Here is a 21699-nt window from a genome sequence, read left to right as displayed (position 1 = left end):
GCATTTTGGATCACTTGGGGGGAAGGAAGCCTTAGACAGACAGGAAAAGAGTGCGTCACAATAGTCTAACCAGGAGATGAAGGCGTGGACAAGCATCTCCATTTCACCTTTGGAGATGAGAGTCCTGAGTTTAGCAATACTTAGATGAAAAAAGCAGCAGCGGGTCACAGGCTTGATATGAGCATCAAACGGCACAGACTGATCAACAATGATCCCAAGATTCTGAGCGGCGGCTTTTATCGAGGCTGAGAAAGGACCCAGACGTTGACTAATTTGGGGCTTGATACTCTGGAGCATAAACATTGTCATCCAACATTAATGTCCTCACGACAGGATTTTCCAGCAGCTCACTCAAACAAAGATGAAGATGAAAATTAAAGACGATGCCTCTCAGTTCAGCGACAGAAGATGTCCTTCAGAAAGTTCAGAGGAAAACTGGAGCAGATTTCTGGAAACGTCTCCTAGAGAGCCAACCAGAACCTACCAAACCAGTCACATGACCTCAGTGCGCGCGCGCGCGCACACACACACACACACACACACACACACACACTAAAGTTCTCATACAGCAAAGAAATAGTGAGTCTTTGGTTTGTTGATCATCAGATTTTTTTAATTGATTTTGAAAAATGAAGAATGGTCTGATTTCAGAGTAAGCAGCGTCAGCCTCTCTCCTCACAGCTGTGCAGGAAAAACTTCGCTCTTCAGAAACTTATAAAACTCATATTTAATATACTGAGAGCAGCTCCTGAGACTGCGCTGCCCCCTGCAGGCCACAGATGGACACTACAGCTGCACCGTTACTTTCTAATCTTATGCAAATTGATTTTCTTCTTCTTTTATTCTCTGCATGAAATGTGTTTGTAAACAAAGTTCACATAGAAGAAAATATTATTCTGAGACGACAGAGCAGAGCTGCTGAAAGTGTTACAGAGCAGGAAAATGTCAGTAATATTACCAACGATGATGACCTACAACACAATCATTCGCTTTAAAAAGTGCATCACAGTGACAACAAAATAAAACCTGAAACAACGAGTGAAGCCCGAAAAAGTGCAGGAAGCATTTCTCAGCACCAGCCTCTCGAGCCTCGCTTCACTGCTGTGTTCGACGCTTCAGTTTGCTGAGTAAACGTTTGCAGCGTCGCCTCGTCAGGCCGCAGAGACTCAAACTAAAGCGGTTTGACAGGGACCAGGAACCTGCGACATTAAGGCATTTTATTACTTTTCCAAAGACACCGTGACTGCTGGGACCTCATTCCAGGCAGAAGCTTTGGTTTTGTCACACGTCCTGTTTAGTTTAATGTAAGTCACTTTCATTTAATTTAGGCTTCTGCATACTGGTACCTGAGGGCAGTAAGAGGTCAGATCAGAGGTCAAAGCGAGGCTATGAGTAGCTTCTAAACAGTGTTGGGAAGGTTACTTTTAAAATGTATTCCAATACAGAATACATGCCCCAAAATGTATTCTGTAACCTATTCCGTTACGTTACTCAATGACAGTAACGTATTCTGAATACTTTGGATTACTTAATATATTGTGGCGAGTTCAGACAAGGAGGAGACGGAGGTATCGTTTGGTCTTGCTTCCCGTGAGCTAGCCAGGGAGCACAGCCGTTTATTACATTTGCAGAAGAACACACTGCCACTAGCTAACTGCTCAGCGCGGCAACCACAACACACATAGGGCGCCCTCTGACCCCGGAAGGACACACCGTCGCAGCGAGAGGGCGTCACCCGTCACCATGGCAACATACACAAAACATAACTGTACAAGCAGAACCCCGAACAGCCCTGACCCGCTACAATATTATCGTGCTTTTTACAACAACGTGAATGTACTGTTGCTGTGTGATTTATTACTATTACTGAAGGCCCGCGACTCCGAACTGTAGTAAAGGGACCTCTGACTAATGCTGGGCTCACACTGTGCGATTTTTGGCCCATTTTGAGCCGATTTTTGAGTCGTGCGATCGTTTTGGCGATCGGCCCGATTTTGGCCTTCATCGTGCGTCGTGCATCGTGTAGTATACGTGGGGTAACGAGAAGCGATTGACACCTCACGACCAGCTCCCGATCATCAATCGCTTGGTCGTGAGGGTGTCACCGCAGTTTGCCACACTGCGCACGCGCAAACACAAATGTCAGCGAAAAAGACGGCGTAGCACGGCAGTGCAGCGTGTGATCTGGACACAAGCGATGGAGGCACAACCTGTAGAACCATCCGAGCCCTTTCGATGTGGCCTCACAAAATTATCACGACCACAACAACCGTGAAAATAGTTGGATCGACACTGCTGCTCAATCACAGCTGCCTGACCAATGTTTTTCATTAGCAATTTAGCAAAGTTGATGGTGGTGGTGTGTCTGTGTGAGTGAAAGACGGAGAGGGAGAGCGAGCGACAGAATTTCTGTTATAACCTTCATTTTATGGACGCACAGTGTGAGCACTCAGGTCGCATCAGAGCATCGGGCCGTATAGTGTGAGACCCTGCATCGTGACCTATGAACTTCTAACCCCTGCGAGTCAATCGTACAGTTTGAGCAGGAGTTGAATCGCGCGACTGAAAAAATCGCACAGTGTAAGCCCAGCATAATACGGCGGGGTCCCTGTCGGCTGGTAGCCGAAAAATAGCTTTACTTTGTTGTCTGGGTCAACTTTGCTAGCGAGAGACAGAGAGAGGCGTTGAAAGGCTGCTCCAACGGAACTTGTTGTTTTCGGAGGAAAACACGAACACGGTGTACAGTCGAGTCTTAATAGCTTACTTACAACTGGGCTCGTCAGGCACTCTTCTTGGCTGCAGTGGTTATTATTATATTTACATGCTTCCAGCTCCCGTTTTTGCTCGATGACTGCTCGTACCTTTCCACTCCCCTTTTTCTCCCTCCTCGCGCTCACAGACCCATAACGTGTATGGCAGTCCATTCTCCCTGCAGCACGGACTACACTGCCCATGATGCTACATTCTTTAGAGCTATGCTTGTAGCATTCTGCCTGTTAGCTTAGCACAACAACAACAACAACAACGAAAAGGCGCTCTCTCACCCAGGAAACACACAGTCGCAGAGAGAGAGAGAGCGTCGCCCTGTAACCATGGCAACCGTAACGCTGCCGCCTGGAACAACAGAACGTAGCTGTCAAACAAAACCCAAACAGTCCTGACCCGCGACAATATGAAACAGGAAAGTACCGCAGTGTAATCCATTTATTTCAACAAAGTAACTGTATTCTGAATACCACCTTTTTAAACGGTAACGGAATACAGTTACTTATATTTTGTATTCTAAATACGTAACGGCGGTACATGTATTCCGTTACTCCCCAACACTGCTTCTAAAGCATCACGTGAGGCGTGTGGTTTCATCTGTCAGCTCTGAGGAAAGCTCGTGAAACATGATTAATGTGATTAAAAACACTGACGGCTCAGTGTCTCGGCCGTCCTCCAGCTTCAGCCATGGAGGACAAAACAGATAAAACAGTTTGTGAACCCGTCTTTCGTCCTGCAGTAATCTGCAGATGATTGGCTCACTAAACTCGTTAGCTTATGATGGGAGCTGTTACCTAAACTTCTCTGTGCTCTCAGGGATGACCAGATGAAGTTTTGCAAGAAGACGAGCTTCAAAGAGTCCGTGTGTGTGTGTGTGTGTGTGTGTGTGTGTGTGTGTGTGTGTGTGTGTGTGTGTCACTCCAGCTCCTCTCGGCCCAGCTGGGCCTTCAGGGACTTGAAGTCGGGTCGGTCGGCCGGCTCGGCGCTCCAGCACTGGAGCATGATGTCATAGAGAAAGTCTGGGCAGTTGGGCGGTTGGGGCATCCTGTATCCCACGGTTACCTGCTGGTACACGTCCTGGTTACTGTAAGCTGAGGGAGGAGAGGAGAAGTGATGAAGGTCAGAGGTCAAGTTTACTGAAAATCTGAATGCAATAACCTGCACGTGTGAGGCTGAGTATGCCATATAAAAGCTGACATGTTGTAAAACGCCTGTGCTCGTAGTCGGTGTAATAAACCCGATCACAGGAAGTCACCGTGCTCTCACCGGTTGATGATTTTTGCATTTGCTTCTCAGCTCACGTGCACCGCATTAAGACCACAGAGGGCAGCACCGACCGCCCTGCGATCTAGGAACTGAAGGAGCGCTTGGACCCACAGATGCTTCATGACGCTGGTTGATGAGAGGACATGATATGCAGAGTGTATTTGTAGCAGTTTGTCAGCATTAACAGGAAAATATCATATTTCACATGTTACATCACTTTGTGGAAACCTGCATTGGCCAATCATCTTTGAGGACTCTGAAGCGAGCAGACTGTTCATGGCGGTTACAACATCAGCAAACCTCAACTGCAAGGCTGGGACCTATCAGAGCTGCAGGGAGGTCCCAGTTAGGGGGCGGGGCATCAATGAGAAGGGACTGAAAGGATTCCAGTGTCTCTAAAGACAAGAACGCAGAGACGCTCTAAAGATTCATCAGCTGTTCATTCGAGCAGGTCTGACGGCCTCACCTCAGCCACAGGTGAGTCCTGGTAGGTGGAGCGAGACAGGCCCGTGCTCAGAACCTCGCCTGCAACAAGCCTGGTTTATGGTTTCAGCCCAGCCTCATAGCACAAACAGGCCTGTTCATGTTTATGGTAACGACTCATAAACAACGCTTCCTCCAGCTGCTCGTTGAGCCACGCCAGGCTGTGACCCTGTCAGGGACCACCGGCACAAACCGGGGATCTCTGGGTGCTTACTACGACACTATGGACATGCTGGCCTACCCTAAATTACAATAATTATAAATCTGAATAAAAAGAGACTTTCCCATGTTTGACTCCAAACATTATCACTCCCATTACTGGCAAAGAGCCACCACCAGCCCCTCCACACCCCCAGATTCCCTTCAAAAGTGGGAAATCTTCACTGGTAGCATGGACCTGAGGTAGGTCTGAGATCAGTCTGATGGAAAACCAGGAGGAAAACACCTGTCCAGGAACATAAACTGACACACAACACCTGCCAGTGCCGCAAGTCTGTCTGGAGTTCTGCGGGCCGGGTTTAGTGAACCGGAGCCTGAAATAACCTGATGGTTAGTCAGGCACCTGCAGCCTGGATTACTAGCGCGAACTGGCAATGACCAAGCACAGTGAGCGGACTGATTTTAAAGTCAAAGCTCAGAATTTATTTACCATTGGTAGAAAAACATACGAGAATATGATGAAAATGACTCATTTAAACCCAAAGATGCTCACATGACAAACTAACATGCTCATTAATCAGTGATACAGCTGCTCATAAAGAACCCTCTGCAGTCCTCAAGGGTTTAGCTCCATTTCAACAACATCATGAAATGACACGATATCATGACGTGGTGGGGATGGAGGTGATGGTGGTGGTGGTGATGATGTTGGTGGTGATGGTGGTGGTGGTGATGTTGGTGATGATGGTGTTGGTGATAACGTTGGTGAAGATGGTGATGATGGTGGTGGTGAAGATGGTGATGATGTTGGTGGTGTTGATAATGTTGGTGAAGATGGTGGTGAAGATGGTGGTGATGGTGATGTTGGTGGTGGTGGTGGTGGTGATGGTGGTGATAACGTTGGTGAAGATGGTGATGATGGTGGTGGTGAAGATGGTGATGATGTTGGTGGTGGTGGTGTTGATAATGTTGGTGAAGATGGTGGTGAAGATGGTGGTGGTGGTGATGTTGGTGGTGGTGGTGGTGGTGATGGTGATGATGTTGGTGATGGTGGTGGTGGTGATGATGTTGGTGAAGATGGTGGTGATGGTGGTGTTGGTGAAGATGGTGATGATGGTGGTGATGGTGGTGGTGGTGATGATGGTGGTGGTGGTGATGGTGATGATGGTGTTGGTGATAATGTTGGTGAAGATGGTGATGATGGTGGTGGTGGTGATGTTGGTGAAGATGGTGATGATGGTGGTGATGGTGGTGGTGGTGATGATGGTGGTGGTGGTGATGGTGATGATGGTGTTGGTGATAATGTTGGTGAAGATGGTGATGATGGTGGTGGTGATGAAGATGGTGATGATGTTGGTGGTGATGGTGATGATGTTGGTGGTGGTGATGATAATGGTGGTGATGGTGGTGGTGGTGATGATGGTGGTGTTGGTGATGATGTTGGTGGTGATGTTGGTGATGATGGTGTTGGTGATAATGTTGGTGAAGATGGTGATGATGGTGGTGGTGAAGATGGTGATGATGTTGGTAGTGGTGGTGGTGATGGTGTTGGTGATGTTGGTGATGGTGTTGGTGATGATGATGGTGATGTTGGTGAAGATGGTGGTGGTGGTGTGAGTCAGCTGCAGTCTTTGCGGACTCTCGGTGGTTCTGCTCTTTGAAGCGCGTCCTCACTGAAGAGCTCTGCAGTCGCTGCTCTGTGTCTGCCTCTCTGCTGCCTCTCTGCTGCCCCCCTGTGGCGCTCCATCTGTACTGCAGCAGTTCAGGGTTGTGCCGTCTCTAACTCATACGAGCTGCACTCCAGTTTGACCCTCAGTACCCTGAAGTCGGGCCGGTCGGCCGGCTCGGTGCTCCAGCACCGCTTCATGATTTCATAGAGAAAGTCTGGGCAGTTGGGCGGTTTGGGCATCCTGTATCCCAGGGTTACCTGCTGGTACACTTCCTGGTTACTGTAAGCTGAGGGAGGAGAGGAGGACAAGTGATGAAGAGTGCTTTGTGTTAGCTCAAATATCTGCAGAGCAGCTGAGCTGTGTCGGGCAGCAGCTCTGTAAACCCTCACCTTAGTGTGCAGTGCATCTCCATCACACAGTGACACGCCAACACGAAATCAGACAAACCTCACAAAGAAGTGCACCTGGACTCTGATCCCGCATAAAAACGGGTTTACCCAGAATGCACCGTTTGGTGAAGTTTTCAGATCAAACTTCAGGATACCAGCACTTCTCTGTGCTCCTCTGTGTCTGATAGATCATCAGAACTGGGCTCAGTCCTCAGACTGACGGGAGTCCTGCAGTGGGACTGAAACTGATCTGAGAGCAGTTTTTAATCACAGCTTAAATGTTTTTCATGTGGAGATCTGCTGGATTTATGTAGCTTTGGAAAAGCTGTAAGTGCCTCATATGTATGTGAAGGCTGTAATTCTGAATACGTAGACAGTATGAAAGTCAGATAGTGGGAGTGGTCAGCTGGCTCGCTCTGGTTATTTATTCTGGTTACTGCAGAGATTCATAAAGTCCACATTTATGCACGTTTAAGGAACTCACTTATCTCTTTTCCTTGTGCAAACCGGCCAATCGCATTCAAGCACACGTGGACTGTGACATGAGCAGAGTGTGCAGCTAGAGGGCTGCACGTGTTAATAAATACTGCACGAGCTGCGAGGTTGGGGGGAGGCCACCGTTTTTCACCAAGCGCTCCTTCAGCTCCTGAAACACAGCGATGCAGCCGCGGCGCTCGCTCAGCTGTTACAGTAAAGTTTAACGTGCAGGCGTCCCTGAGAGGATTTAAAGGTTACTCAAGTTAGCAGAAGTTAGTCTGACGTGTTCGCTGCATCCAGATGAGCAGAGTCAAGCTTTTGGGATAATCACGATTATTGTGATAAAGCTAAAGACACACACGTGACGATCAAGACATCAGTAATTGAATGAATCTCTCTCGTGGACTAACCTGGGTAAGGAACTCCTCCACGGGTGATGATCTCGTAGAGCAGAATGCCAAAAGACCAGACGTCGGACTTGATGGAGAACTTCCCGTGGCTGATGGCCTCGGGAGCGCTCCACTTGTAGGGAATCTTTTTGTCTTCTGAGATGTAAAACGGCTCCTGAAGGGAAAAACAAGACTCTGCCGTCAGAGCTGAGCCGTGCTCCACTTAGAGATCGACAGCTCCTCCTCCGCTTACCTTGATGACTCTGGCCAGGCCGAAGTCGGCCACCTTGCAGATGTAGTCATGTCCCACCAGGACGTTTCGAGCCGCCAGATCTCTGTGGATGCTGTTCATCTCCTCCAGATATGACATCCCATCAGCCACCTGGCCTCCCATGTCAACGAGGGATGCGACGTCTTGTATTTGGCCCTCTGGACCTGAGTGAGAGAACGATGCAGATGAAGTGAGTGCGCCGGTAAGTAAAAGGTCTGAGTTTATCGAACACCCATCTCCTGCTGCTGATTCAGTGGACAGTGGCCCCTTCCCTCCCCACACACAGTCTGACTGTCTCCCACTCGTCAAGCCCACCTGTTGAACAGAAGCGCCTCTCCACCCAGTCATGGAGGTCCATCGAGTTCCAGAAGCCCGACCACGGGTTCTGGAACTCGATGGTTCTAATTCTCCACCTGAACGTCTCTGGATCAGCAGATGGAGCTGCTCCACTGAACACCAGAAACTCCAAACCACCATCAGTACCTGCTCCAGATTTCATCCACTCAGCAGCTGTTACAGGAGCTCGGTGCTGCATTCACGAGCTCCCCTGAGGGTCAGATTTCACAGGTTGGAAATCGTTTCTCAGATTTAAGTGAAAATTGATCATGTGTTTGTATGTTGATGCTCAGCTGCGATTTCCTGACAGATAATGATTTAATATCGCTGTCTGCGTGTGGGGAAACTAGCTGTTATGATCATAATGAAATGTAAGCAGAAAAGAGTTGCACTAAGTTTCATTCTAAACAGAAGAAATAAAAAAATAGATATAAAAATGCAGTTACAGCGTTAAGGAGATTTTAATGAGATTAACGCCGACAGCATTAAAAAAAAAAATCTAGGTGGGAGATATCACCAAAGGTGGTGGAGGATAACAAGGCTAAGGTTCTGGGGGACCGCCGCTGGGACAGATGTGGAAGATGGACAGATGGTTCCAGCGGTAAGAGGAGGGTCAGGAGCTGTAACCCAGAAACTGGGACCAGATCACAAACATGATGTCTCAGGAATATAAAATTGATCTCAGATATGTGAAATCTATATCTGAGATATAAAATCCATCTCTGAAATATCTCCCTCCCATACGTTTGTGACTTTGCTGAATATAAATATACGTGTGTAACTATCTGGCACGTTTCCGAGGCTTTGCAGCAGCTGGCAGTTTGACAGCTGTTTGTTTCCCTGAGAACAGACAGAGAGCGCCCCCTGCTGACCGCCCGCTGAGCTCGATGCTGAGGCTGTAACCATAATCAAAGCCCTCGCTGTCCAACGTTACACAGCACACTGAACTCTGATCTTTCACTGGAAACAAAGCTGAGGTTTACTTCTGAGGAACTTGAGCAGGCTGCCCTTCTCCATCAGCTCGGTGATGATGTAGTACGGCATGGTCGCCGTGCACACGGCGAACAGCGAGATGAGGTGACGGTGGCGCAGGCGCTTTAGGATCTGAACTTCCCCGTGAAACTCTTTGTGGTTCAGCTCCGAGTCTGAGAGCAGGACAGAAATAAAAAGGCGAAAACAGACAGACGAGAAAAGAGGAAGACGGGTGAGAGAAATGACCTGAAAGGCACAACAACTGTACTCAAAGGTGGAAAACATGACACTGTAATTATAAAGAGAAATGTGCCTCTTGTCTAGATTGTTGTTGGATAATAACAAAGACTGTATTAAAAAGATGATCAGCACGACGCTGGTGGATCATTCAGCGTGTTACTGAAGGACCAGTTAATGACTGGGGTATACGAAGACATTTAGAGGGAGGCGCGCTGAGATTTCGGAGACCCCTCTCTGAGAAATGCTCGGCTCCGCCTGAGCCGGATGTTTCAGGAAGATTTCTCTTTCCTGATTTTGAAGCTGAGCTTTGAAAGCCTCACTGAGCAGCATCTCAAATTAAAGTCCTGAGAGCCTGACCCTTACTGTATCGTTGCTGTAGGGCTCAAACATTTAAATGTACCGTATGCAAAGCAGACAACAGCGGGAAACAGCCGGTTGTTTCCATGGAAAGTACTATTGGATAGTTTGCCCAGCTTATCATGGAGACCAAACACCAAACACGAGCTCTGCTTTAGAAACGTGGCGCTGGTCTCCCGCAGCATCGCTTGCATATGCAAACCTGCGGAGCGTGCGAGCGCCTCTTTCTTTGTGATGCTGTTTGAACCGATCCTCGGAAAGAGCTCGAGTGGCTCGTCGATGTCGCCCTGAAGTGCCTCTCACTGTCAGCTGACCAATCACAGGCCGGCCCGTCCTCATCTCCTGCAGCCCCTGCTTCACGGCACGGAGCTGGTTTAGAAACGGATGCATGACAAGACTCAAGCGTCTAATGTCACCATAACTTTGCATATTTCTATCATCTTTGTTTCAGTGTTTTAACCTGAAACATCAGCTGCAGGTTCCAGAACAAGAACATTTCTAACGTGCTGAGAAGTTCACCTGCAGCTCAAAACCTGCCCGGAGTCACTCATGCCAGACGTTTCACACTTTATAACTCAAGCGGGAGCCTGCTCCTGCTCCCGCGCTCCTGCTCCCGCGCTCATGCTCCCGCGCTCCTGCTCCCGCGCTCATGCTCCCGCGCTCATGCTCCCGCGCTCATGCCCTCACGTGTAAACCTGCGTCGGGTGTCCTTGCGCCCCGCGTTGAGCTGATCAGGCTGACCTTCGGATCACGTTTAAAGTCAGGTGACGCGTTTTTATTGCGGCAGCCTGTAATTCCGTCTCTTTCAGCCTGTACGCCGCCATTATTCACACCCTTTCCCACTTTCTTCCTATTTTGGCCACACTACATTGTTACTCTTGGCCTTGCAGGTGAGATGCGGGCACTACGGTAACCCTGCAGGTTCAGAGGCTCCGACTGCGGCGTGACGCACATTTATCCGATGCCCAGGAACGAGACCGGGCCTGTGGTCCAATCACATCGAGGGAGGGATCTACAGCTGGAAGAAGACGCATTTCTGGAGCCGCAGACTATTTGATGACTTTTTTGTCTTTTATGTCCACCTGAGTGTAATTTTCTGTGGGTTTTGGGTTGTTGGATGGACAAAAAACAAAACCAACTTGTGTGTCTGTGAAAGCATCAGAGGCATCGTTCAGCATGTGTTCACATTTGTCTTTGAGTTTCTCTCCATCCTTATGATGTCTTATTGGCCGGAGGTGCTGCTGTTTCCGGAGGAAGGAAAACTCTCACTTCCTCATGACAGAAATAAAATTCTTCACCGTGTGTTTCGTTTGTAATGTGCTGTCTGCATGAGGGTCAGCGTGCTGTCCTCAGTGTTTCCACAGCCGTGTTTAATGTTTTCAGTCATGTTACAGCACTGAATGAAAGGCGGGGGGCGGGGCTAATGATGGCTTGAAAGCGTTTGAGCAGACTTGTGTTTGTGAGCAGCAGAAAATAAAATACCGCTTTTCAGGATCTTGATGGCGACGCTGATGTGGTTTTTCCAGCGGCAGCGGTAAACATCAGCAAAGAAGCCGCTGCCCAGCTCCTCCTCCAGCGTGAACTCCTCCTTCGGGAGCTCCCACTCGTCCACCGTGAAGTGGTTCAAATCCTGGGTTTCTGGCCTTTTCTGATGGAGGAAACAGAAGCGTGCACCTCAGACATTCACATCCATGCAAAACTAAAGGCTGCTCCCGGCCAGCGGCCCCGTCACACAGACAAGAGGAGCGAATAAATGATGGCGGTATGAAGACTCACCTTCTTGCAGGGCTTGCCCAGCTGGCCGGTGGTGTTGAGGCTGTTGGCGCAGTAAAAGTCGACCACGTCGATCAGCGAGCTGAAATGATGCTTGGGCTCGATGTGGAAACCATCATCTCCTTGGTGGATCTTGAAGTGCTTCACGCGGCTGCCGGATCGCACTACAGGAAGACGGACGGAGTCAGAGACGAGTCTCAACAGGACACGAGACCTCATTTTTATTGCTACGGTTATTTTTTATTTCTGCTGTCATGACCTCAGAAAACAGAAACTAAACATCAGTGGAAAAAGCACAGCTCTCAGTGATAATCTCAGTTATAATGAACACTGCAGCGCCGGCTGCAGAAACGATTAACCAATCAGCTCCCTGATGAACCCAGAGACTCACCTGGCTCAGGTGAAAAAGTGTCAAAATCACAGCCCGTTTAACGCTGTCTCTGCTAGGCCTGGTTTTTATTGGCTGATTCAACCTGTTACCTGTCGACAGTATCCACCTTTGGAGCACATGTTCACTGCATCATCTCAGTGCTGACATGAGGAGGATTCGTTAGAGCCTCTGTTGGGGTTTTCTGTAGCCCCTCCTCGTGCTTGTAAAGGCCCTCCCTGTCCACTTACCTGACAGGACGTATCCGATGTCGTCTTTCTCGCTCTGCCGGACGAGGAAGGCTCCCTCTTCGTTTCCTGGGGCCATCAGGTGATTTTGGGCCTCGAAGCGGCTCAGCTTCCCATAAAACCATCTGGATCGAGACAGAAAGATAATTATCAGGAGCTCGCTGTGCAGGTTCAAACCTTCCGCCTGATGTTGTACAGCACGGACAGATGCTAGCTAACATTGGGCTCTCATTAAACCTGCGGCAGTGACCTGAGGCTGAAAGCTCAGTCAATTAAAACATGTCTTTAAAGAGGAGAGGATGCATGATTCCTCTGCAGTCTGTCGTCACAGGTTCAAATCTGCGACCATAACAATGAACAGAAGTAAACAGTCAGAACTACCGTCCACGTCCAACCACAGTGACAACAGTTTCCGACGGCTTTGTTTGCATCATTTGCATCTTTTCATTTTTACGGTTGCAGATTTGAGTCTGTGGTAATAAAGAGTGCAGACAAAGACACTCCTGTTTCAGCTCATTGAGGTCTGCAGCATTCGTTCATGCACAGCTCTCTGAGCTCTGCACTTCGGACCGTCGCAGCCGTTCAGTTGGAGATTTGCTGCTGCGCTTGGATCGTTGTCCTGCTGATGAGCCAGTTTGGTCCAGGCTGTGGGACAGACGGCCTCACACTGACTCCAGCACACAGTGGTACAGAGGAGTCCACGGTCCGCCGAGGAGGTGTTTGGGTTCCTCCTTTGTACAGATGCAGCTTTACAAACCTAAGCCGTGCTCCTGCAGCACTTCCAAACAGCTACAGTCATTCAGTTTGTTTCCAACTGTGTTGTCATGCCCTTTAACCTACTCCTGTGAGGACTGTTGTGTTAACACATCTGAATGTTTCAGACCTGCACACTGCAGAAACCTCTGCTTCATGCTGTGGGCGTGGAGAGGTGGCCTTAGTTTCTCACTTGACTGAGTTAAAAATTTACACAACAATAAATTTTAAACTCCTCCAGGATGTAAACACTTGAGATGAGGTGTGTCAGTTTACTGTTTGGACCGGACCCTGGTGTTTATTATTACCTTCTTATTATTCGAAAGATTCAGGAAAACAGAGTTTGAGTAAAACTATGTTTGGGTTGTAACGTAGAGTTCGGTGGTCTTAAAGAGGCATCGCTATGAGCTGGATTGTAGAGACTGAGCACCTCCTCCAACAGCACCCCGTGTTCTTAAAGTAAACAGCTTTACAAAATAAAACGACCGCGCTCGTCTGAGACCGGACGATACTGGAGACAGCTCCTTCTTCTTCAGTGTTTAATGGCAGCTGGTCCTTGTACATGCAGTGCTGCCATCTTCTGTCTTACACTCTTAAATCTTATTGCTTATTCCTGCGTCTTTCAGGATCTTACAAAGCTTCAAACGACGCGTCGACTATTAAATTAAATTTTGATAGTCGACTAATCGTGGCAGCCCTAGTAAACCGAACCGGTCCTAGCACTGAACCCTGTGGAACTCCATAATTAACCTCAGTGTGTGAAGAGGACTCTCCACTTATCGAACGCTGCCCCGGTCTAACATGCCAAGCACAGAGATGAGTGTGCGTGCTGATTTTTCCCCATCAGTAAATGCTGTGATGGCAGCGAGCTAAGGCGAGTAACTGACATTAACTTTCTACAGTAACAGCTAACTGTAACTTTGAGCTCGATAGCATCGTCAATCAAAACTGCTCCCAGCAAACACAGATGTTTACGTCAGCGCTGCAATTTCCACCAACCAAACAACTTCTACTGTTACAACTTGCACATTACTTTTCTCAGTTTATATACGCCAACTTTTTGGAAGTTACATGTCTACTTTTTAATGCACAGGTACAATCACACAATCTGCACTCTTCTAATGATTCTAGATATTCTTAACTATTTAAACATCGTTCAGTATCCTGCTCTGTTTGCACACTACAACCTGGGTTTGCCACTTATCTGTAATTTAATCTTAATAACTGTGCAGTACTCTGCTTTGGTAAATACCGGTGTCCTGTCCTGTTTGTATGTGTTTTTTTGCAACCAAATTTCCACTTGTGGGACAATTAAAGGATTATTCTATTCTATCATGTCCAGGTGAGCTTTACCGACCCACAGGTATACGGTGTACACACTGCTCCCTGAGCTGCTGGACAACATACATGGCATACAGCAGGGTCATGTGACAGAGCCTGCGTTTGAGCTGCACAGACACTCCAGCAGAAGGATGATTGCTGATCGTGTAACAGCTGCCTGGGCCACTGACGGGCCCTCACATTGAACAGTGTTTGATATCAGCTAGGATTTGATTTCTAAACATTTTGCCACTGGCTGCATTCAATTTAGCTTCTTCCAGTTTCTCAGTGTTGGGAAAGAGTTCACCACGATCATTTACTGGAACCTTTAATGGATCTGAGCCAAAGCTAATCCAGTTTGAATGGCCTCTGCTTTCTGTTCAGTCAGCCAGAAAAGCGAACAGTACTTTCTGAGGTGAGAATCGGCCTTTAGGTTTGGACCGAAACTTTCCGAGATTCAAGCGAGACATTTTTTATTTGATTTGTTCTGAGTCTGATTAAAATAACCAGGACATGAATCAATAATGAAACTGATGTTTGGCTGCAGCTCTGCTAGGAAAAACCAAATAAACCACATGAGTGAAAATATGCTGCTCAGCTGCGAGCTGGAAGGCTTTGCCGAGGAATGATAACCTAAATTTGTACACATGCCGTTCATGCTTTAAACAAAATTATCTATTCATGTCCACATGTTGTGTTCCTTTCACACTCTGGTTTGGACTGCATGCTGTTTGACCTCACGGCTCTAAGCTTTGGCTGTGAAACATTATTTAATCTGAGAGCCGTGTGACAGTTTCAGGTTTTGAAGGTCGCACATCTTTGCTTTGTGCCCTTGCAGGATATAGTGATGGTAAAGTCAGTACTGAGGGTTTATTGGGAGAGCAGAGAAGCTCTATAATTAAACGGAGCAGCTGGTGACATACGGGAATAGCCACACTTTGCACACTTCCCATTCTGCTGAAGCAATAAACTGTGAGTGAGAACGGCAAAACGAGAAGTGGTGAGCTGACCGTCGGTGTGTGCGTCCCAGTTTGCATCACAGCTGAAACACAAACACGGGCTGGTGTGATGTAAAGCTGTGACATTTCTCATGGTGCTCACAGCGTACGGCTCAGTCAGGATCAATAAAGCTGCCGCAACCACAAAAATAAACGAGCAGCACAAAGTGTGACGTTATAAAGACGAGCAGCTCGCTGGGGTTTTATCACACTGTAAATAGAAGATGGATGTAACTTGTTTATACGTTCACATTTTGAAGTCTCAGTCCATTTCCAAAGGTGAACACGTTTGGATGAGTGGGTGGAGCGCTAGGTTATCAGCTGATGCTATCTGGGGCAGCACAGACTCTATGGGAGCATCACTCGGACACCTGCTGATCCATAACATCCAATCAAAATACTAGAATTTCACTCTGCAAACTTGGAGCTCCGCCTTCTTGGATGTGCTGTTAGTACTGTAACCTCACAGCAGCCATAATACTGGTCACATGATGTCATTAATAACTCAGAGGTCCGACTAAAAGCCTAGCAGACAGCTAACAGCTACAGCCGCCTGTGTCACCTCCACCTGTCAGTCAATGAGGCCACGCCTCATTAATGCAAACTCGAAGAACAAAATATCTCCAGGGACCAACAAGTTTGTGCATCAGGCTGCAAACATGTTTGTTTCTGCTGCAAAGTGTTAACATGAGAGACTCGCTGGAGCCCCTGCTGGACGTTACAGAAACTGCAGCCTTTGAAGCTTCAGTTTTTGTGTTTTTTAAAAGGTCAAAAACATGATAAACAGCATCCAAATATTCATATCAAATGTTAAAAAGCTGAGCATTAATAACATTTAACCTTCATAATGTGAACTGTTCATTTTTTCATCTAAAGCAGAGCTGTCAAAATCCAGTCCTCGAGGGCCGCTGTCCTGAAGCTTTTCCAAAGCTGTCCCAACACGTCGGCTGCATCCTCCGGAGGCCGCATTTGAAGGCCGATTACGTCACAGCCAGGCGACGAAGGCTGTCCCAAGTTGTCGACTATTTCAAATGCGTCCTCCTTTTCCCTGAATTTGAAGGATGGGTCAGGTGTGTCCTCACACCTCACCCAAATTCCAGTTTCCAACAATGGCGGCGCTACTAAGTTTTAAAATTATTCTCATTAATCTTTCTGGCCGCAAAATAAACTTTTAACATATATTAAGGGGAGAAAGTAGCTGTGTAAACATCAAATATCTGCTCAGTTTATCAAGACATCGCATATTTGCAAAAGTGTGCGCCGACGTCTTTGGAGACGTCTGTTACCCACCCGCTCGATAGCGAGCCGGGGGGTTCAATGGTCACTCCAGCCGGCGAGAGCAGCGGACTCCCGGCTTCATCGTTTTCAGACCCCCGCTGTCTTTCGCTACTCAGGTTAAACATGATATACGTCACTCGGAGAAATTAAAAATGTAATTGTTTGCCTTTTTTCAGTGTTTTGTTTGTTCCGGAGTAAATCGGTTTGGCTGAGATCAAAGTTATTAGATTAAATAAAACTTTATTAATCCATCGGGTGGGTTCCTCCGGGATTTTCACACAGCTGAATAAACGTCAAACAGAAAACTGATTAAACAGAAGAGTGAGACGGTCGAGAGTTTCCTCCAGTGTCCTGTTATATTTTAGACAGCACGGAGCAGACGGCGAGTTTATTAAACTCCACCCACACAGCGGTGACGCAGATCTGAAGGCTGGACCGTCCCATTTCACAGCCTCGCACTTCCGGCCTTCTCGGTCTTCGAAGGACCCGGCCCACATAGAACGCGAAGGCGGGCCCTTCGAAGGACGCAGCCGACGTTTTGGGACACGGCTCATGTGTCCCTGCTGCAACACACCTGGATACAATTAGTAGGTCATTACCAAGACTATGGAACCTGACTGCATGCCGAGGTGGCAACCCCGAACCCTACTCAAGTAAATTTAAATATAAGTGTTTGTAAAAAAGTACTTTTATTGCACCGTGTTCAGTCAGTCATGAGCTGCTGTAACATGAATGAAGTGGCTGAACTGCACCTCAGCATGCGGTTCTGTAGAGTCGGGCTAATGACCTACTAATTGTATCCAGGTGTGCTGCAACAGGGACACATGGAAACGTTTCAGGACTGCGGCCCTCGAGGACACCGGTGACCTAAAGCGTCTGATTAGCGGGGCTGCTGTTTAACCCCCCATGCTGACTGCCTGCATCTTTTCACAGAAGTGACAGGAAAGCAGAACTTACAGAAACTTCCACTTTTAGGCAGAGCTGTAAACAGGACGCACATGCACACTTCACTGCAGTAGAAAACAACCGTTTGACTCCCAAAGTGTCTTTTTACAGCGCTCTGCTTCACTGCTTACCTCAGTTTTACTAATGCGATAAAGGATAAATGTGTGATAAAGGTTAAAGGAAGCGCTTACAGTGCTGCGAGTTCCTGGCAGGTAGGTGGACAGTGTGGACTCTGGCTGATAATAAAGGTGTTACACTGAAAAAAAGGCCATGTTGAATTTACTTGATTCAATAGTGGCTCAGGGGGTTGGGAATCGCATCTGTAACCGGAAGGTCGCCGGTTCGATCCCTGGGCTCTCTGTCCTGGTCGTTGTGTCCTTGGGCAAGACACTTTACCCTACTTGCCTACTGGTGTTGGCCAGAGGGGCCGATGGCGCGATATGGCAGCCTCGCTTCTGTCAGTCTGCCCCAGGGCAGCTGTGGCTACAACTGTAGCTGCCTCCACCAGTGTGTGAATGTGAGAGTGAATGAATAGTGGCATTGTAAAGCGCTTTGGGTGCCTTGAAAAGCGCTATATAAATGCAATCCATTATTAATAGTGGACATTGGTTGCACGCAAACAAACAAACAAGTTAAATCAACACAACTTATTCATATTCAATAAATTTTGTGTTCATAAAAGGCGATTGAAACATGTTTAGATGGAGTAAGTTGAGCTCTTGGAATATTTTAATCCTCCACAATGTCATTTTATTTCAACACTATTCAATAACTTTTAACCCAGTACTAGTTGGTCACTTAAATACTACACGTTGTCTTCATATTACATAATGTTCAACAAAGTCTAGAGTCTGGTTACCATAAAAAGTGAATGGATCTACAACAACTACCATCCTGGTCTTTATCCTGGTTGCAGGGGGGCTGGAAATAACCCTGAAGTGATAGTTACAGGGCAGGGTACACCCCGGACAGCTCACCAGTCTATCACATAGAGACAAACAACCCTTTGTGCCAGATTGTGGGTTTGAACCAGGACCTTCTTACTGGGAGACAGCAGCACTAAGCACCATGCCACCAATACAGGCTCATCAGAAGTAGGAAAGCTATGATTTCAAGGCTTGATGCAGAATTTTCTTTACGTTTTTGCCCTTGACAGGTTAAACCACAGTAAGCAGCAAACACGTGGTGGGTGTGTAGTTGTCTGCCTCTTATAACTCCAGTGATTTTCCTGCAGTTTGACATCTCATGTGATTTTGCGAATTTCATGAGTCCAGCAACGAACCACTCTTACTAGTTTGTATGATGTCATCTCAACAAGAACAAATTAAGTTGCTGAATTTCATGCAGATGCTACATGATTTAATTACGTTCACCATAGAAACATGGAATTATTTAGTTCAAATTACAAGTTTGGATCTTATGCATGTAACAACCACCCAATTTGATTTTGGAGGTCGACTCACGAAATTCACAAGATCACATCAGATGTCAAACCACAGGACAATCAGTGGGGTTACAAGAGGAAGACAACCACACCACGTGTATGCTGTTACTACTTCTTATGGTTTAACTTGTCAAGGACAACAACATAAAGCATCATCAAGTATAGCTTTCCTACTTTTGTTAAATCTGCATTGACACATTAATGCCATGGTGGTTCGTGCTGTTGCCTCAGAGCAAGAAGAGCCTGGGTTCAAATCCACAGTGTGGTGAAGTTTGCAGTGGGTTCTCTCTGCGTACTCTGGTTTCCTCCACAGTTAAAAGTCATGCAGTTGTAAGGGTAACTGGTTATTCTAAATTACCCAAAGGTGTTGAAGTGCAAATGGTGTTTGTCTCTGTATGATTGACTGGCGACCTGTCCAGGATGTACCCTGTCCCTCTTGCCCTATCACTTCCGCAGCCCAGATAAAGCTAAGAAGATGGGTGGATTGGAAGTTGCTGTAAATCCATTGATTTCTTTTGGTTGAACATTACGTAATATGAATACAACATGTACTACAGACATAAGTTACCTTTCATTCATTCAACAAGATTATCATTGGTGTAACAAACAAATACTTTACTAGTTCGTGTAACAAGACTGACTTTTGATGTGCCAAAGTGTTTAAACAAGATAAGACGGATTTAAATACATTTAATTAGACTAACGTGGTGCAAACATGTTGATTGAACAAAAGTCAAATTAATTGAATGTTAATGTTAATATTATGTTAAACACACATATATCGTGTTGACACAACACAATCAAGATGGATTAATATAACATGATTTGTTTAGATGGAATATAAGTGGCAAGATAAAATTACGTTCATCCAATGAATTATTTTTTTGAGTGTAATGTAACAACCACCCAATGTCCTTTTTTCGGTAAACCAAAAAAAGTAGAGGCGGCTACTCGACTTGACTGAGGCGGACGTCTTCCTCAAACCAAAGCGCGCGAGACTGAAATCCCGGTGTCGCGGGATTTAATATTGCGATATTATTGACTTCACTCAAACATGATATGAACAACTTAATCTAGCTCTGCATATTATGTAGTTTCTACACTATATAGTTACACTTAACGTTAAAGCATGAGGCACTTGTGTTAAATACACGATGCTTACATAAATCCACGAGCTGGCCAGCCCCCTTTTTTCAGTGTACACATCCTGATTTATGCATCTGCAGCTGGAGGCACAGCAGCCTCGTGAACATAATAAAAAACGTGATTCTGAATGTGAATGAATTTCTGCCTTTAAGCTGGAAATCTTCTAGCTTTCCTGTCAACACCTTTACCTGTTCAGTGACATATTAATAGGAAATTACTGTGACACGTTTTCAAAGTATACACTAAATGTACTTGTACATTCTTGAAATACCACTCTGCTGCACTGCGTCACATTTCCAGTGTAAACATTTAGAAGCTTGAGTGTCTTCCTGTTGTACTGACTTTATGATGAATCATATGATGCTGTGTAAATAAAGGTGCCCCAGTGTGGAGGTCATTAAATCCCCTGCAGCTGCCTGCAGCATTAAATCAAATCATGGATGATTTTACTGCCGCACTTTGTGCTGAAGCCTTGCTCCTGTTGGGTTTGAGTGTAAACTCTGAGTTGGACAGGAGAGGCTCACAGATGAGACACCTGAGCTGTCTACACTCGGGGCTGGATCAGGTGTGTTACCCCTGAAACGATCCTGGAAATGTCCTGCTCCCTCTAAACACCTGCTCTACTACAGACACGCCGCTCACGTGCTTCTGTCTATCGCGGACACCGGGATGGCCCTCGGAGCTCCGAGGTCAGAGCTGCTCTCTGGGAGCCGTCAGAGGAAGCTGCACTCACGGCTGCACGTTGATGGACTCTGCCCTCGCCAGGTAGTTGTTGGGGACGATGCCCTGCGCCACGACGTGCCCGTTGCGGTCGATCTTCCGCGCCGTCCACCAGTCTCCGCTGCGGCTGACCACCCTGAACAGGTCTCCCTCCTGGAAGGACAGCTCCTCCTGGTGCCGGGACTCGAAGGGCCACATGGCCGTGTAGATGCAGCTACCCTCGGAGGCGGTCTCCTTCGGGGGCTTCGGGGGCGGCGTCGGGGCCTGGGGCTGCTCCCCGTCGCTGCAGGTCCCTCTCCGTCCTCCTCCATCCTCTTCTTCACCTCCTGCTCCCGCTGGCTGAGGAGCCTTCTTGCCCGTGAGAATCCTCTCCCACAGTGACTGCAGGCAGGGGCACGCTCTGCGCAGACACTCATCCATAGGTGACCACGAACGGCTCCGCGCGCGCTGTGTGTCTCCGCAGCTCGGCTCAGTCAACCCGCCACACCTGTCCGACAGGTGCAGAGCAGGGAGCGCGGAGAATGTCGGGAATGCCTGCGCAGGGAACGGTGCGGTGAAACTGTACTGGGCGAGCCCACGGAGGGACTTCCTTTAGTTACAGAAACCACGGGAGCCCCGCCCCCAGAGGGTGTCATCAATCTGTTCGTGCGCTCTCTCTCTCTCTCTCTCACACACACACACACACACACACACACACACGCACCGGGGTTTTACAGGTAGGCAGGTGTCAGCGGAACCAGTTGACTCCGCCTCCATTCCAACCGCAGGACAGGACGTGGTGACGTTTTACTTCAGTGACAGGTGTCGACACATCAGCGCTCAGCTCGCGGGTTACAGCAGAACACATTTGTTGGTGCCAGTTCAGGCCCACATTATTCCAGATCTCGATTCAAACAAAGAGGAAACAAGGCAACTATCCCAAAATGTAAAGA

The 21699-nt window shown here is 47.5% G+C and overlaps 1 protein-coding gene across 1 annotated transcript; it reads right to left on the bottom strand.

Moving 5' to 3' along the window:
* Window positions 1–3557: 3557 nt before the first annotated feature.
* ptk6b (PTK6 protein tyrosine kinase 6b) lies at window positions 3558–21288 on the bottom strand. The gene is made up of 8 exons (XM_085343924.1): window positions 20781–21288; window positions 12167–12288; window positions 11552–11712; window positions 11258–11423; window positions 9190–9351; window positions 7853–8034; window positions 7621–7774; window positions 3558–3857 (listed from the first exon to the last, which is right to left on the bottom strand). The coding sequence occupies exons 1-8, from the start codon at window positions 21185–21187 to the stop codon at window positions 3682–3684; spliced, it is 1530 nt and encodes a 509-aa protein (XP_085200050.1). The 5' UTR covers window positions 21188–21288; the 3' UTR covers window positions 3558–3681.
* Between the last annotated feature and the right edge of the window lie 411 nt (window positions 21289–21699).

Source organism: Diplotaxodon limnothrissa, linkage group LG20, assembly GCF_057381915.1.
Source record: "Diplotaxodon limnothrissa isolate DT_005_m linkage group LG20, D_limnothrissa_male_GT1.1, whole genome shotgun sequence".
Classification (NCBI taxonomy): domain Eukaryota; kingdom Metazoa; phylum Chordata; class Actinopteri; order Cichliformes; family Cichlidae; genus Diplotaxodon; species Diplotaxodon limnothrissa.
Note: the sequence above shows the minus strand (reverse complement) of the source record. Positions and strands in the feature narration are given on the sequence as shown.

Excerpts from the sequence above, each read along its gene's own strand:
- ptk6b (XM_085343924.1), bottom strand. The coding sequence starts at position 21,187 with ATGGATGAGTGTCTGCGCAGAGCGTGCCCCTGCCTGCAGTCACTGTGG. Across the intron at positions 12,289-20,780 it reads GAGTCCATCAACGTGCAGCC|ATGGTTTTATGGGAAGCTGA; the intron begins GTGAGTGCAGCT and ends GTCTCGATCCAG. Across the intron at positions 8,035-9,189 it reads CCTGCTCAAGTTCCTCAGAA|GTCCAGAGGGCCAAATACAA; the intron begins GTAAACCTCAGC and ends TCTCTCACTCAG.